The sequence below is a fragment of the Phoenix dactylifera genome, unplaced genomic scaffold (assembly GCF_009389715.1).
Source record: "Phoenix dactylifera cultivar Barhee BC4 unplaced genomic scaffold, palm_55x_up_171113_PBpolish2nd_filt_p 000112F, whole genome shotgun sequence".
NCBI classification, from domain to species: Eukaryota; Viridiplantae; Streptophyta; class Magnoliopsida; order Arecales; family Arecaceae; genus Phoenix; species Phoenix dactylifera.
This window is the reverse complement of record NW_024067684.1, coordinates 977,501-992,289: the sequence shown is the minus strand read 5'-3', so window position 1 is coordinate 992,289 and position 14,789 is coordinate 977,501. Positions and strand designations below refer to the sequence as shown.

General features: G+C 41.0%; 2 protein-coding genes across 8 annotated transcripts in view; one reads left to right on the top strand and one right to left on the bottom strand.

The window, feature by feature from the left end:
- Positions 1-356: 356 nt before the first annotated feature.
- The window catches only part of LOC103717997 (cell division protein FtsZ homolog 2-1, chloroplastic), a 23,668-nt gene continuing 9,235 nt past the window's right edge, over positions 357-14,789 (bottom strand). For 4 of the 7 annotated variants that reach the window (XM_039116583.1, XM_039116585.1, XM_008806607.3 and 1 more), the window contains 7 exons: positions 11,823-12,122; positions 10,552-10,642; positions 5,063-5,187; positions 3,409-3,501; positions 3,100-3,165; positions 2,877-3,008; positions 357-939 (listed from right to left, as the gene is read on the bottom strand). In XM_039116583.1, coding sequence (XP_038972511.1) covers positions 2,880-3,008; positions 3,100-3,165; positions 3,409-3,501; positions 5,063-5,187; positions 10,552-10,642; positions 11,823-12,122 — 804 coding nt within the window. In that variant the 3' untranslated portion in view covers positions 357-939; positions 2,877-2,879. Of the gene's footprint in view, positions 1,130-2,876; positions 3,009-3,099; positions 3,166-3,408; positions 3,502-5,062; positions 5,188-10,551; positions 10,643-11,822; positions 12,123-14,789 lie in introns of all 7 variants that reach the window. The other 3 variants (XR_605760.3, XM_026808810.2, XM_026808809.2) reach the window with 3 other exon arrangements.
- The window catches only part of LOC120104799 (photosystem I P700 chlorophyll a apoprotein A1), a 15,769-nt gene continuing 15,642 nt past the window's right edge, over positions 14,663-14,789 (top strand). The window contains exon 1 of the mRNA XM_039116582.1: positions 14,663-14,789. This exon is cut by the window's right edge and continues 1,525 nt beyond it. Within this exon, the coding sequence (XP_038972510.1) occupies positions 14,675-14,789 (115 nt within the window). The 5' untranslated portion in view covers positions 14,663-14,674.

The window sequence follows — 14,789 nt, the reverse complement described above, 5'->3', positions numbered from 1 at the left end:
ATTTCTTACAAAAAAAAACTATTTCTTTCTCTCTTTTTTTTTTCAAGATAATTAACTCTGATGGCCATAGGATTCTTTCTATAAATACATGTTATTTTTGTAAACTGAATCAAGAAGTTAAGAGCCTGCTTTGCATTATTGTTATTTTCCTTTCTTCATCTCTGCATATTCATAAAAAAATCAAATGGAAATTGGCGTTGACGATAGCATTTGCACAAAACTGCAACTATGTCCTTGCTTTTATTTTGAACGCAATAAAAATTTGCTATCAAAACCCTTACAGATTTCACATACAATTAAAAGAAAACAAAAGGGCCCAGCCTGGGACAACAACCGGATCCACTACAAACAGCTCATATTCAACCTTCTAATTTGTATAATAACAGAAATGCATACAATTGCAGCACTAAGAGCAGTGTATTCAAATGGTTTTAACAATTTAAAACCAACTGGATCCACTACAAACAGCTCATATTCAACCTTCTAATTTGTATAATAACAGAAATGCATACAATTGCAGCACTAAGAGCAGTGTATTCAAATGGTTTTAACAATTTAAAACCAACTGGATCCACTACAAACAGCTCATATTCAACCTTCTAATTTGTATAATAACAGAAATGCATACAATTGCAGCACTAAGAGCAGTGTATTACAATTTTAAAACTCAACAGAGAATACCAATCTAACTTAGGTCCTAAGGTCTTTCTCATCAAAGTAGATAAAGCATATAACCTTCCACTTAGACTAGAAATGGCTTGATCTGCACAAGTGACAAGAAATCCAGCACAATCAGCACATAGTTGATGGAAACCATTGCTTTTGCTCCCTCTGCAGGTTTATCTTCTTTTTTTCTCCCCCAACTTATTGAAAAAGTCTGCTTCTAGTTACGTAGGGCTATGAAACCCTTCGTGGATGCATCATGTAACTTAGCATGGTCTGAAATAAGCATATGAAGATCATATCTTTAAGAATAACAGAAGTGCTTTGTCTCTCAATGCTAATTTCCACGTAAAACAAAGATTAAGAAAACACCATCTAATATCCCCTGAGGGTTGTTTGATAATCTTTAGAAACAGAGAACATAATCATCACCATCCATCTATCTGTTACCAAAAACACCAGCAAGCTGCATTAAAATCAAAAGATGTTTGGACTTCTACATCGAAGCAGAAAAAAGATGCAGAATATATAATTTGGGGTAGGAACAGCCTCTTCGGTAAACCATTCCAAATCCACTATTTCACAAGAGCTGTCATCTCCTTCAGTTAAAGCTTTTGTTGTTCAAACTATTCTACCAAACCCCTCCCCCTAACCCTGTAACTCTAATGTCACTGTAACTCCTTCCCACTTATCTGTTGTTCCCTACTCTATTCCCTGTACCCCCTTCTTTCCTATGGGTTAGGCATCCCTAACACTCTTTCCTCAAAAGTAAAAAAAACAAAAAAGGAAACTTTTGTCTAGCCCATAGTCTGCTGTGCTGGAACCAGGGCCTAAACTGGTTGCCCGGTAGCACGAGTCGATACGCCCCGATACCGCTCCGTGCCGGGTCCAAATTGACACAGTAGAGAAGGCGGGAGAGAAGGAGAATGAGAGAGAGAAGAGGGAGAGAGAGGGAGTGAGAAAGAGGGTGGTAGAGGCCGGCGAAGAGACAGTGGAGGCCGGGGAGCACGCAAAGGGCTACGAAGGAGGGGCACTGCCTTTGGTCCCTTATTTCATTCGAAATAGGAGCCTCGGAGGGAGCCCCTTTTTTGCAATTTTTAAGTAAAGTCGAAAAAAAATTTGGAAATTTTTAAGTGAAGTCGGTAAGCCATTTGCCGACTTCACTTAAAAATCGTAAAGTTAAAAGGAGGCCCCCTCCGGGGCTCCTGTTTCGAATGAAACAGGGGACTGGAAGTGGAGCCCCTCCTCCACGTGCTCGTCAGCCTCCGCTCTTCCTTCTTTTCCCTCTCCCTTTCCCTCTCCTTCGCTCCCCTGCTTGCTCTCTCTCTTTTCCTCTCTTTCCTTCTTCTCGCCCTCCGTCGATTTTTATTTCATTTCGGTTGCCGGATGCGTCTCGATTTGCTGCCGGTACGACTCGGTACTCTCCGAACCACCCGGTTCGGGACGGTTCCGCCGACCATGGTCTAGCTATTAGTCACCTATTTAGAGTTGCCCTTAGAGAAGGTTCTACAAAGTCCAGAGAGATGTTACAAGTATTTGAGCCTGTTATGATGCAGAAGAAAGCAAATGTCTAGACTGATGTTTTGTTATTGGATCCATTCCTATGGTGGTAGGGAGAGAGATCACTGCAAAGAACAATACCCAATTCCATTATGTCGATAATAGGATGTGTTACCATGAAAAATTGTTCGCGATGACATAGTTCAAACAGATTCGAACCCAGTGTTATTACTTTTCTCGTTATTCTGACAGATGATAACAATATCAAGAACACATGCATCACATACATTGGATAACCTCTATATTTCTGTTTGAGTTGGGGATCATGGCACCTTCTTTCCATGTTATTTGTTATTAATTTTGAGCAAAACAAAATCATCCTATACTAAGATACAGATGTATCATTTTTTATAAATAAAAGTAAATGGCAATGAAGGTTTACCAAGGAAGCACAAACTGTTCATTAATAAGCAGAATGATGGAATGAACAAGTCCACACATGCACTAATGGAACGTGTTTCATTCAATTAATTAAGTTTTGATAAGAGAAATGGGGGTACGCAAAGAAAAATAATTAACATATACTCAATATATAGAAGCAAGTGAAGCTAATGAAGGCACAAGAACTTTTGAACGTCCATAAGGAGCGACATAGGAAGCCAGAAAAAGCATAAAGTGAAAATAATATATACATATACATCACAAGCATGAACCTGTCAAGCTCTTGGATAACGCGAACGCCCTTTCTTTCTTAGAAACTCAGGGATCTCCACCATACTCCCTTCAGTAAGAGAAGATGATGGGCGTCTGTTTATGCCAAGGCTATCTCCACTCAGCTGGGCTCCCTTCATTTTCCAACATCAGAAAGCTAACTCAGATGAAATATAGTAGGACTAATGTCAGAATTTGCATGATAAACATAGCCAAGGGGCTTACCTGAAAAGACCGGCCTTCGGTCTCCTCCTGGCGTTTAAATCCAGTAGCAATCAAAGTTATGCTAACCTGAACAGAAAGCATCAAAATCAAAGGCTTGCCAACTTAATGTTTGTTCTGATTTGAATTTAGTTGCTTGGAAGTAAAGCACAGAAGTTCATACGGTAGCTCATCAGAGGTAAAATTATTACTAGATCTCTTTGATTGTGGATAAAATCGACACATAAAGAGGGATTTAACTACATCAAGCTTGCATTAGAGGTTCTTTGCACTATTGAACTGCCAGATTACATTGCTGAAATTTCAACTTACTTGACCACTGAGTGACTGGTCAATAACGGCTCCAAATATTAAATTTGCAGCTGGATCGACAAGGTCATAAATCACTTCTGCCGCAGCATTCACCTTAAGAAATTAAACAAATCAAGAGTAAAGAAACACATCCATCAAAACTGTGAGCAAATTGAATAAAAAACCACATGTACATATGTTAATATTTTGGTAATTATGCGAAAAAGCACCTACAATTGCGGAAACAAAACTTTTTGTAGATTCCAGAAATAGCATTCTTTACTCCACATGGATATTGGAAAGCAATGATGGCTTATTACAGAAACTTCTCTGTTTCTGGCATCTCATAACCATGGCATGTATTCATCTTGGGATAGCAAGGCTGCAAGAGCAATCAAAAGAAACAACTACAACACTTGCCTTCTAGCCTTCTAGAGGAACATAAATGCCCATTCCTTATTATGGTGATTATAACAAGCTTATCATTATTGTCCAGCCCCTAGAAAGCCTTGCTTATCTTATTGTAGTCATCATAACACTCTTGCTTGGGCTTCTATGGTGAAGTAAAGAAGAAAAACAAAGCGCACACATGCATGCATGCATGGCATGCACAAGTGCACTGTGCATGCAGGCATATGTGTGTCTAAGCAAGCATGCACACAAGCACAAAGGAGGGGGAGCAACACAAGGCAAACAATCTTAATGGTGACTGGTCCATGTACCAGTCACACAATAGGCATACGATACCTCTTTGCCCTGATGATATTTTCTTGCCGAGATGTAGGTGGTTGGGGTTTTTTTTTTGTGTTGTCTGTCTTCTTGCATGCTTCTTTGCAGTTCCCCATTTTCATGTCTATATTTCCTTGAAGACATCAAGCCATATTTAATGATTTTGTATTTTGTTTTGGTTTTACCCTCTGCAATCATTTTGGCTTGTCCCCATTTTCAAGGAAGCAGCAGCCTGCTACTCTATTTGCTGAATAAAGGACATACCAACAATCTCTCATTAGTTAGCTTATTGACAATCAAGAAATAATCATATGAACACATTATGATTCATAGACATAACAGAACTTCAATTCTTCACCGATAGAGAAAAGAGGTGAATATTGCAGTATGCTAATAATAAAAGTTGCATAGATGAAAGATTTTAGTACCATATTTTAAATCTGAACTTAGGAAGTATTGATTCCCTATAGAAAAATAAATGCATGAATTGGTACTTGAAAATACCAGTCCAACTTACAAACAGAAAGTTGATGCATCTAAGTTTCCAGACAAGCATATCTATCCTTCAATGACGATTGCTTACTTATGATACATTATCTTGAAAATGTACTTATTAAACAAGTCAGGCAGTTGACTAATTTACTAATGCTAGGTCAGTGGCACGTGGAGATGCTCTATCAACAACATTGCATCAACATCATAAATCATTTTTGTCTATACTTTCTGACCTTATGAGAACCAAATCCAGTGTCCTTGCTGCTAGGACAAAAACAGCAAGAATTACTACAAATATGCATCACATATTATCAAATGCTAAAGCAATACGAGGATCAAATAGACATTACAGAGGTCTTACTGCACCATGTGATATATTTACTGCTAAACAGGGTATAATCAAATGCTATAGAGAATATCTAATGGTATATAAGTAGCAGATACTTCCTACCTCATACAGTGTCAGATCATTTCCTCCAGTAATATTCCATACAATTCCTGTTGCCCTTTCAATACCGATATCTAGTAATGGTGAGTGAATGGCATTTAATGCAGCATCCCTTGCCCTTGTTTTACCTGCAAATGATGCCAGAAGACCCCAAAGAAACAGTCATATAGAAGGCAACATAATTTTGGAAAAATTCACCAAACTAAAATTCAGATAATTACAGAGAGTTATCAGGTATGTCCTTAAAACATCCAAGTCATATTGCAAAGCATCTAAGTAAATTAAATGACGTGCATGGATAAAATAGAGTGAAGTAATTTTTTTTTTATCTTCAGAAAGCATCAAAAATAATAACCAGAAAATATCCTTTCTTGCATGTATTTTTGTTAAAAAAATCATATATGTTGATTATTGGAAAGCAATTAACATACACAGACACATCAAAAAATATTGTATTTCCATTTTAAAAAAGGCTAAGAAAGGTCAAGGAAATAAATTGTCATATCTGTTTACCTACAATCCACTCCAGTAGATCTCTATCTCAATTCAAATTTTAAGTTCTTCAACTACATGTGTCAATCACATTCCCAATCTTAAAGATGTTATTGTCGTATGTTATTTATATATACATGGCTACACAGTTATTATTATGGTTTATGTTATTTAGCCCATTATAATGTTTATGCAAATATTCAATACAGTTTCAATCTTCTAGTAATGTTGTTTCATCATCATGATTTTTTTGCATATCCTTTTTCTACTATGCCTCTTCAAGAGAGGAAAAAGTGACTGCAGAAACAGATAACTGTTAAAAACCTTAGTGAAATAATCACATATTGCATTGTGATGGAACCTCATCCTACCAACATCACATCCATCATAATATATACAAAAAGACAAGCATAACGCATGAAAGAAAAGGAAATACAAAACATTTACCTAGATTAATCCATGTGTTCTAAGAAAAACAAGGATCTTTATAAAGCTCAAAAGAACCTTACTTGGCTCAAAAGTTGCTTAAATTATTATTTAGTAATGTGAGCAAATTCAAACGTATTTGCAATAAAAGACAATCTATCAGTGCTAGCAGATGTCCTCTCCACATAACTCCAGCTAAGACCTAAATATCATTAGATATGCCAAAAATATGACAACCTGCCTTCAAAATTTAAACTTTTGACAGCTGACGTCATTTCCCACGGAAAATACTAAGACACGAGTGAGCACATAAACCACACTTGTCTCTTGATAGGAGAGAAAAGTATATAGAAGAAAACTCCTAAATTGTTCCTCAACAAAACAATATATCACAAGCAGCTATAGATAAGGATCAAAGTATTGGTACCAATGTTGGTACCAGTTTTTTCCAAGAACATAACTGTACTAACCCATACCATACCAACTCTTGGGATGATAGCGTGTACTGTTATCATACAACTTAATACTTATAAATGGCTTCTATTAACTGCTAGGACTTCTCTTTGTTAATTTGTGCTGCATGGGCTGCTATTGCCATGCAAGGAGTTACCTCCTTCCACTACTACTATATTCTGGTTGGTGCTAGCACTCCAATGTTTTGCATAAGGCTGCAAATAGGTCAGGTTGACCCGTGATCCGACCCGACCCAACCCGCTTAGACCCGACCCAACCCGACCTGAATTTTTAGACCCGTGAGGCCAGGTCGGGTCCTAAAATTGGACCCGTTTTATTTTTCATATCGGGTCTGGGTTTACTGAATCTCGACCCAACTCGGACCTGACCCGACCCATTTTTTTTGGTCAATTGTGGATCGTTTATCCAACGACTCGACCTGACCCGATCCGACCCGAACCCGAATTACACGTTTAGACCCGCAACCTACAGACCCACCACCCACAGTCTACGAAATTTCTAAAAAAATAAGATAAAAATAGAAAAGTAAAAAGAGGTGGGAGGAGTGGTACAACCTCCCCCACTCCCCATGGCGGAATGTCATGTCGCCCTTAATGATGATGGGATGCCTCCCCACTCCCCACCCTCTCTTTGCCTTCCCTTCTCCTCCCCCCTCTCTCTCTTTGGTCCTCCTCGTCGTCGCTCGATCCCTCCCTTGTTGGCGGTTGATGGCGAAGTAAAGGTCGAGGGCGGATAGTGTGTCGCAAAGATGATGACCCCCATCTTCCTCGTTGAAGCCAAACCCCACCTCGATGGAACCCATAAGTTTGTCCCAATCCTTGTCCGTCGGGCTCCTAACCCTCGCGCTCAGCCTCCCGCCATCACGGTTGATAGGTGACGACTCCTTGTCCCCTTCGCCTTCCATCATCCGCCTGCGGCGCAGGATCTGCCACCTTCGCTTCTCCCACTTGGCCTCCCTCCTCGTCTCCCGCATCGACTGCTTCTTCATTAGTAGCTTCTTCTATCCGCCGCCGCCGCCGCCCATGCTGCTCGCCGTCCCCCACGTTACTGGGGGCTCCTCGGTCACCACCACTTCTTCCTCCTCTACCTCGCTCTCTGACGACGACAATGAGGAGATGATCTGGTGCTCCCTAATGTTGATCTTCATCTTTTTTTAAAAAAAAATAATATTTTTTCTCTTCTGCTTTCGTAGGGCAATGAAGACTAAATGGTTGGAAAGGCGGGAAAGGCAGAGACTCCTAGTCCGCTCTACTCCTCCGATGAAGGAAGCATGGGGCGGCAACCACGCGCGATGACGACGACCGCAACGGGGGGCGAGCTCGAGAAGACTCCTGGACTGGAGATTGGTGAAGAGGACCGGAGGGGAAGGGTTTTCTTGAAGGGAGGACGGGGGGTAGTCTTGATTTGGTCAGCGAGAAGGATTTAAGGGGGCGGGTAAGGCGGGGGAGAGGCTAATAATAAAGAAATGTGGCAGATCCGACCCAATCCGGACCCGGACCCGACCCCGACCCGGATCCAAATTTTTTGGGTCGGGTCCGGGTTATACATGGACCCGACCCGATCCAACCCGAATGACCCATTGGATAAAAAATTGTAGCCGTGGACCCGACCAGACCCGATTTTCAATTGGGTTGAGTCTGGGTCCAAAATTAGGACCCGAACAAGAAACCGGATCGGGTCGAGGTCATTCAAGACCTGACTCGACCTATTTGCACCCCTAGTTTTGCATGGTGGTAAGATAAATGCCACTACTCAATTTTGACACTTGTCCTTACTAGTTTACGCCATATAGACAACTACTGGTATCAAGGTATGCTGAACCGACCGGAACCAGTCGGTTCAACCTGTACCAAACTGGTGCCGACAGGCACTAGTACAGTACAACCTATAAAAACGGTGCAGTCTGTACCAAATCGGTGCCGACAGGCACCGGTACAGTACAACCTATAAAAACGGTTCCGACCCAGTTTGGGTCGGAATCGATTGGTTTCGTACTTGTACCGGTGCGAACCCAGTGCGCCCACGCGCGGGGAAGAGCGCCTACGCGGCTGGAGCCCACGTGGGCCACTAAATGCCACAGAGCATTTAACGCGTCCGCACGGACGCGGGCTTTTTTTTTGGGGGGGGGGGGGGAAATTGTGCGCGAATGCGCGAACCGCGCTGCGGCCGATTCCCCAGCAGGAAATCGCTCCCACGCACAGTTCCCCGCGCGGGGTAGCGCGCCCACGCGGGCTGCCAGCCCCCGTGGGCCATTTAATGCCATTTGACGCATCCGCGGACGCGTTGTTTTTTTTTTCTTTTTTCTTTTTGACGTCCGTATGCGCGGTCATGGATGCGCGAGTCTCCGGTTCGGTACCGGTTGGAACCGGTACCGAACTGATGCCGGTGCTCACCGGTACGCCGGTAAGGTCGGTCCGGCGAACCTTGACTGGTATGCATGGCAGTTACCTCCCTCTCGCTGCTATATTCTAGGTAGTGCTACCACTCCCACGTTCTGAATAGTGGTAACCGCTGCATAGCCATTTTCTGGGTTCCGCTCCACTAAAAACCTCAGCCTAAGCTGCTAGCTCTTGACCCCTTGGTTTATACCCTAAGTAATCAATTTGCACCGTGGTGTTTTGGCCTACACCACTAGTGATTCGGCTTGAATTTTTAGTATTTCAACTTGCTTCTCAATACTTGATCTAAAGTTGGTATCCTTGTAGTATTGCTCGGCTTGCTGACCATGTACTTTTGACCTGCTAACCAAGTACAACTTTGGCTTGCTGGCCGAGTACAACTTGACTTGCTAACTAAGTACAACTTTGGCATATTGAATGAGTACTTCGATCTACTGACCGAGTTCTCAATCTGTACCTTGATACTTGATTGAAGGTTGATATCATTCTAGATTCTTTTATTTGGCCTACACAAGATGTCTCTTTTAAAGACCTACTACTACTATTACTACTACTTAGTTTGTACTACTGAGGCTTGTTGTTAATTGGTATATGGATCGTAGTCATCATTTTGGATGTGGTGTAAATATTGGGCCTTAAAGAAATAAAAAAAATTGCTTGACCCGATCGACCAGCCATACCAGCCTTGGTACCAGTCGGCATTGATCAGAATGTCCAATATGTCCCATTTTCGCTTTTTTTCATTACCTGACACCCATCTCAATGCTATTGGATGGCCAGTATGTCCATTTTATTTTTTTGCATTGGAATCATATTGTATAGATCAAGATATGCTGAACCGGCCGAAACCGATCGGTTCAGCCTGTACCGAACCGGTGCCGACGGGCACCGGTACGGTACAGCATATAAAAACGGTTCCGACCCAAACTGGGTCGGAATCGATTGCCGGTTCGCACCGGTACCGGCTTGTACCGGCGTGAACCGGGCCGGTTCGCACCGGTCCAAGCCACTCTTTCCCCGCGCGTGGGCGCGCGGGGAAGAGCGCCCGCGCGTAGGGCAGCGCGCCCCGTGCGCGGAGAAGAGCGCCCACGCGGATGGAGCCCGCGTGGGCCTCTTAATGCCACAGGCTGGCATTTAAAGCCACTCTGTGGCATTTAACGCGTCCGCGTGTCCGCACGGACGTATTTTTTTTGGGAAACGCGCGCGGATGCGCGAGCGGAGAACATGCACCCGCGCGCGATTCCCCACGCAGGAACCGCGCCCGCATGCGATTCCCCAGCAGGGAATCGCTCTCGAGCGCAGTTCCCCATGCAGGGCACCGTGCCCACGCGGGCTGCCAGCCCGCGTGGGGGCATTAAATGCCACAGAGCCGGTTCCAAGCCGGTACTGAACCAGAACCGTACCGGTGCCGGTGCTCACCGGTACGCCGGTACGATCGGTCCGGCGAACCTTGGTATAGATTGTACCATCCTGTTTCAACAGTATCTATATCCATGGCTGTAAAACCTTTCAAGATAATTCTATTCTGTTTGCAAGCTCATGTGAAATCATAAATCAGTATGTGACGCCTATTCTAGTTGTTCAAGGTAAACTAGATGAATTGGGCAACATTCAGAACAGAATTGGGAGGCTTGATCCAAGGTTAAAATGTAATCACCAATATTCTGTGGTTCATAGAAAAACATGGTTTCTCAGCATTACCTGTAGCAGTTCCTATACCCATTAGAGATGAACCTGCATCAGCCATGATTGCTCGAACATCAGCAAAATCAACATTGACCAAACCAGGAACCTGCAATTAATAAAACATATCAAACAGACACCATCATATGTTAACTTCAAGTTACTTTGTATAGTCAGATAAAAGAAAGCTAACTAAAATAAACTCTTTGCAGATTGTTTATTTGTTGGAAAGACATCAGTTACCAGAAGTGAGAGCGGGTGCAGAAGATGCAGGTAAGCAAGGCAGGTCTCTCAAAAAAAAATTAGAATATGGAATACTAAGGAAGGAGGTACAGAGACAAATTTCCGAAGAGATTTGGAAAGAAGCAGCACATCAAAGATGGATGTTTCCTGCTAATAAGGGTGAGACCTTAAAAGCCAACAGTAGAATGAGAGGAAGAGAAAACAGGATGGAAGGACAGCAGCTTTTACAGTGATTGGGTTTAAATGACATTGTGGAAGCAGGAATGTTGTTTGAGGATTTGACTAGTGTATCAATTGTGACATGTTTCTTAAAATTATCAAAACTGAATAATTTAGAATAGCTTAAAGTGAAAGAAGTAAAATGAATAATGATCATAGAGCGCAAGATTCACAGAAATTGATCAACAATTCAACAAAAATAAATTGTAGAACACAAAAATCAATAAATGTAAAGGTTGTAAAAACTATTTTAGATTTTGATTATGCAAGCTGGTTCTTTTCATTATTAGCTGGTTCTTGCAAAACTAATTTATTTATATCAGTTTGAAGTTAAACCTAAAGTTAAATGAAAGGTGACTATCAATAACTAATCAGGAGAAAGGAAAACATGGAATAGTTGGGTTAATATGGCATGTTAAATATCATTTTCGTTCAAAAACTTTCTGTTTTCTAACATCTGATATTAAATAAAAAATCTTGAACATTAGAACTTACTTGGTGCTTGTGCATATGAAAGAAGTAAAAGAAGCATGATGCAGTGAATTGACATTCACTTATATAAACTTATAAGTGTACCAATACAGTAACTGATTATTATGTCCACAGGTTTAGAGGAAAAGAAAGCAAATTGTGACACCAATAGGAGTTTCGTACTAGCTACAACATTCAAACATTCAGAATTATTCTTGAATAGAGAAGAACTGATGCACATGAGGGGTTAGATCATGGTTTCCATGCAAATCCACTCTAAAACTAATTCATAGAGTAGGTATTTTCGATGCAGGTCTTACTGTAATCATAGAAAGGGATTGCTAAAAATCTCTTACCGTGATGATATCAGAAATGCCACGTACACCTTGTCGAAGAATATCATCAGCCAAGTTAAATGCTTCTGTCACAGGAGTATTTGGTGAAACAGCAGTCAACAACTTGTCATTTGGGATGACAATAAGGGTGTCAACATTGTTTCTCAAAGATGCAATTCCTTCCTGTGCCTGAACTGCTCGTTTCCGCCCTTCAAATGAAAATGGAGTTGTCACAATACCTACTGTCAAGATGCCCATTGACTTTGCAATCCCTGCAATTACAGGAGCACCACCAGTTCCAGTGCCCCCACCCATTCCAGCCTGCATATAAAATTTCATATATAAATCCACTATATGAGCAGATAGCTCCTTACTGATATGCTTCCTAGAGTACAGCATTTATGGCATCACCATCTACAAGCATAAGTGTGGAATGATATATTATGGTTTCCAAAAGATAGATTTGCTGGGCAGGATGATTGGAGGCTCATCATCCTTTTACAACAGTGATACACACATCCACATAGCAAAATGGAGAGATGTTGAGAGAAGAAGCAAACGGGATGGAGAAGGAGAGATAAAAAAGACAAGGAAAAAAGGAAATTTAGCTATTTTATAAATCAAATCACAATGAATTTGAAAGAAATCAATGTAGTTGGTTATCCCTTAGAAAAAACAAATAGTGGCAAATGTGTACAACGTTAAAACCCTCTCGCCCACTCCCAAAACTGCATTTCTCTCTCTGTTGGAGGTGTTTATTAATAATGAATGATTCTATATGATGCCAGATAAAGAGAGGAAAAAACACCAAATATTGACAGGTATTAACAAATTAATGCTGCATTACATAATAAATGACCCACATCAGTATAAACTAGTGCTAACATTTAATCTGCACTACATAATAATTACAACCAATCTGTCAATTTGATTCATCAAGTCAACTGCTCATGTGCATGGCAGTGCAGTAGAATGTCATTTTGCATTCATTTTTATTCCATTATGTAAAGCTAACAAATTACAGTTGCATATGTCTGTTGCAATGCCTAACTATGAATTGAGCATTTATGATAAAAGTTGTCACACTCCGAACCCGTCTTCTGGGTCGGCCGCGTGACATGGCTGCATACTCTCTAGGGCAAGGCCCCAAAGAATATGTAACGCCTAAAGTTCATCACAACCTCAACATAACTGAAAAATAATGATCGTTATTCATAATGAAATATTACATATTATCAAATAATAAAATTTGTACAATTTATAAAATTCAATCATCCAACTGGTATCAATGATGCTTTATCTATTCATCCTTTCACCCATGATCCTAACTATAGCCAAGCAGCCAAGCATTGAGCATCCTATACCTTTGAAAAAGAAAGGAAAAAGGTGGTGTGAGCTTTACAACCCAGTAAGAATCTCCCACACTTACACCAATATAGATAAAGTAAATTTAAAATAAAGATTATCAACAAACCATAACAAAATGTAGGCAAAAATCATAAAACTTCAAACTAACTATTCAACATAGCTCAAATAAATCCATATAGATATGCACACATAAATATACGTCATCAAATATATATCTCATTCAAAAAAATATTTCAAATGTATAATCAATCTAAAACTTTTGTTCAACAGTGGTTTCATATATCTTATCTTCTCTTACCATCTAGATTTTCAATCAATAATTATCTTTCCAATTTGGACTATCTATGATCATGCTTCGGCCTGTGGCGGCAAATCATAATATCTACGCTTCGGCCCGTGGTGGCAAAGCAAAATCTCACAATTCGGCCCATGACTAGCAAATCCATAATACCCACGCTTTGGCCTATGGAGGCAAACCAAAATATCACGATTCAACCCATGACAAGGCTTCTTTGAGAGCTGCGGCCCTTCTTTAGTCGCCCACATAGAAGAACTTACTGTACTGCTCTCCCTGTGGCCTGGATTCGAAATTTCTCTGGCTTGACTTTAGGAGATTTCCTCTTTTGTACAAGAAAGGTCAGGTCAGGAAGAGCAGCAAGAGCAAAGGCCGATGATAATGCGAGGATTGGTCGATCTTCCCCAGTTTTTTTGGGGGGCCAGGTCCAGCCCGAAGCTCTTTCTACCTACATTCATTAAACCGAGCGAGGTAGGAAGAACTAGAATCTTCCACCTCTGGAAAGCGCCTACACCTAATGGCTTAAGCCGCTGTTCCCATTTCCTCGCTGACCCATCATGCGAAGTTTCATGGCACTTTGATTATCGCAATCTAATTTTGATGGTCCAACAATCATTCCCATTTTTTTTAGGTGGACCGTCTGCTATCGGGACAGCCAGCCCAGTCGGCATCGGAGAATGCAAAGAAGGTGGTTTTCGGTCCCGGAGTGCTGGTTAGGATCGGCCGAGTGGTCAAATACCCAGCTAGTGGGACCAGTTTATGGACCAGTTTATGGTCGAGAAGGGAATGCGATGACCTCCTTTTCATTTTAGGATTTGATGATGTTGAAGTCTCCCATGAAAACCCATGGAGACTGGCAATACTAACATGACTAGTCCAAATCCTCTTTCTTAACAATCAAACTATTCAATTTTATCCCTGCCAAACAAAATATAATTTTATATTATATTTCTTGCCAAATTCAAAACAAACAGCATCATAATCAAAACAACCAACATCATCAATATTTCTTAATGAATGTAACGACCTACTCCTATATAAGACAGATCATAGATATTTGTAATTGATCATATATCATATCAGGAAGGAACAATATTATTTCATTGCTACAAATATAGATTCATGGCTACAAATATGGATTATTGAAAAAAATAAGATATGTTATTTGGATATTTCTCTTCAACTCCAAAGTATTGTATTTCCTAATTGAATGAGAGGTATGTACTTCCATGGCGCCCGTTTTTCTAATTATGAAGCATGGCTAAGTGATCCTACTCATATTGGACCCAGTGCCCAGGTAGTTTGGCCAATAGTAGGTCAAGAAA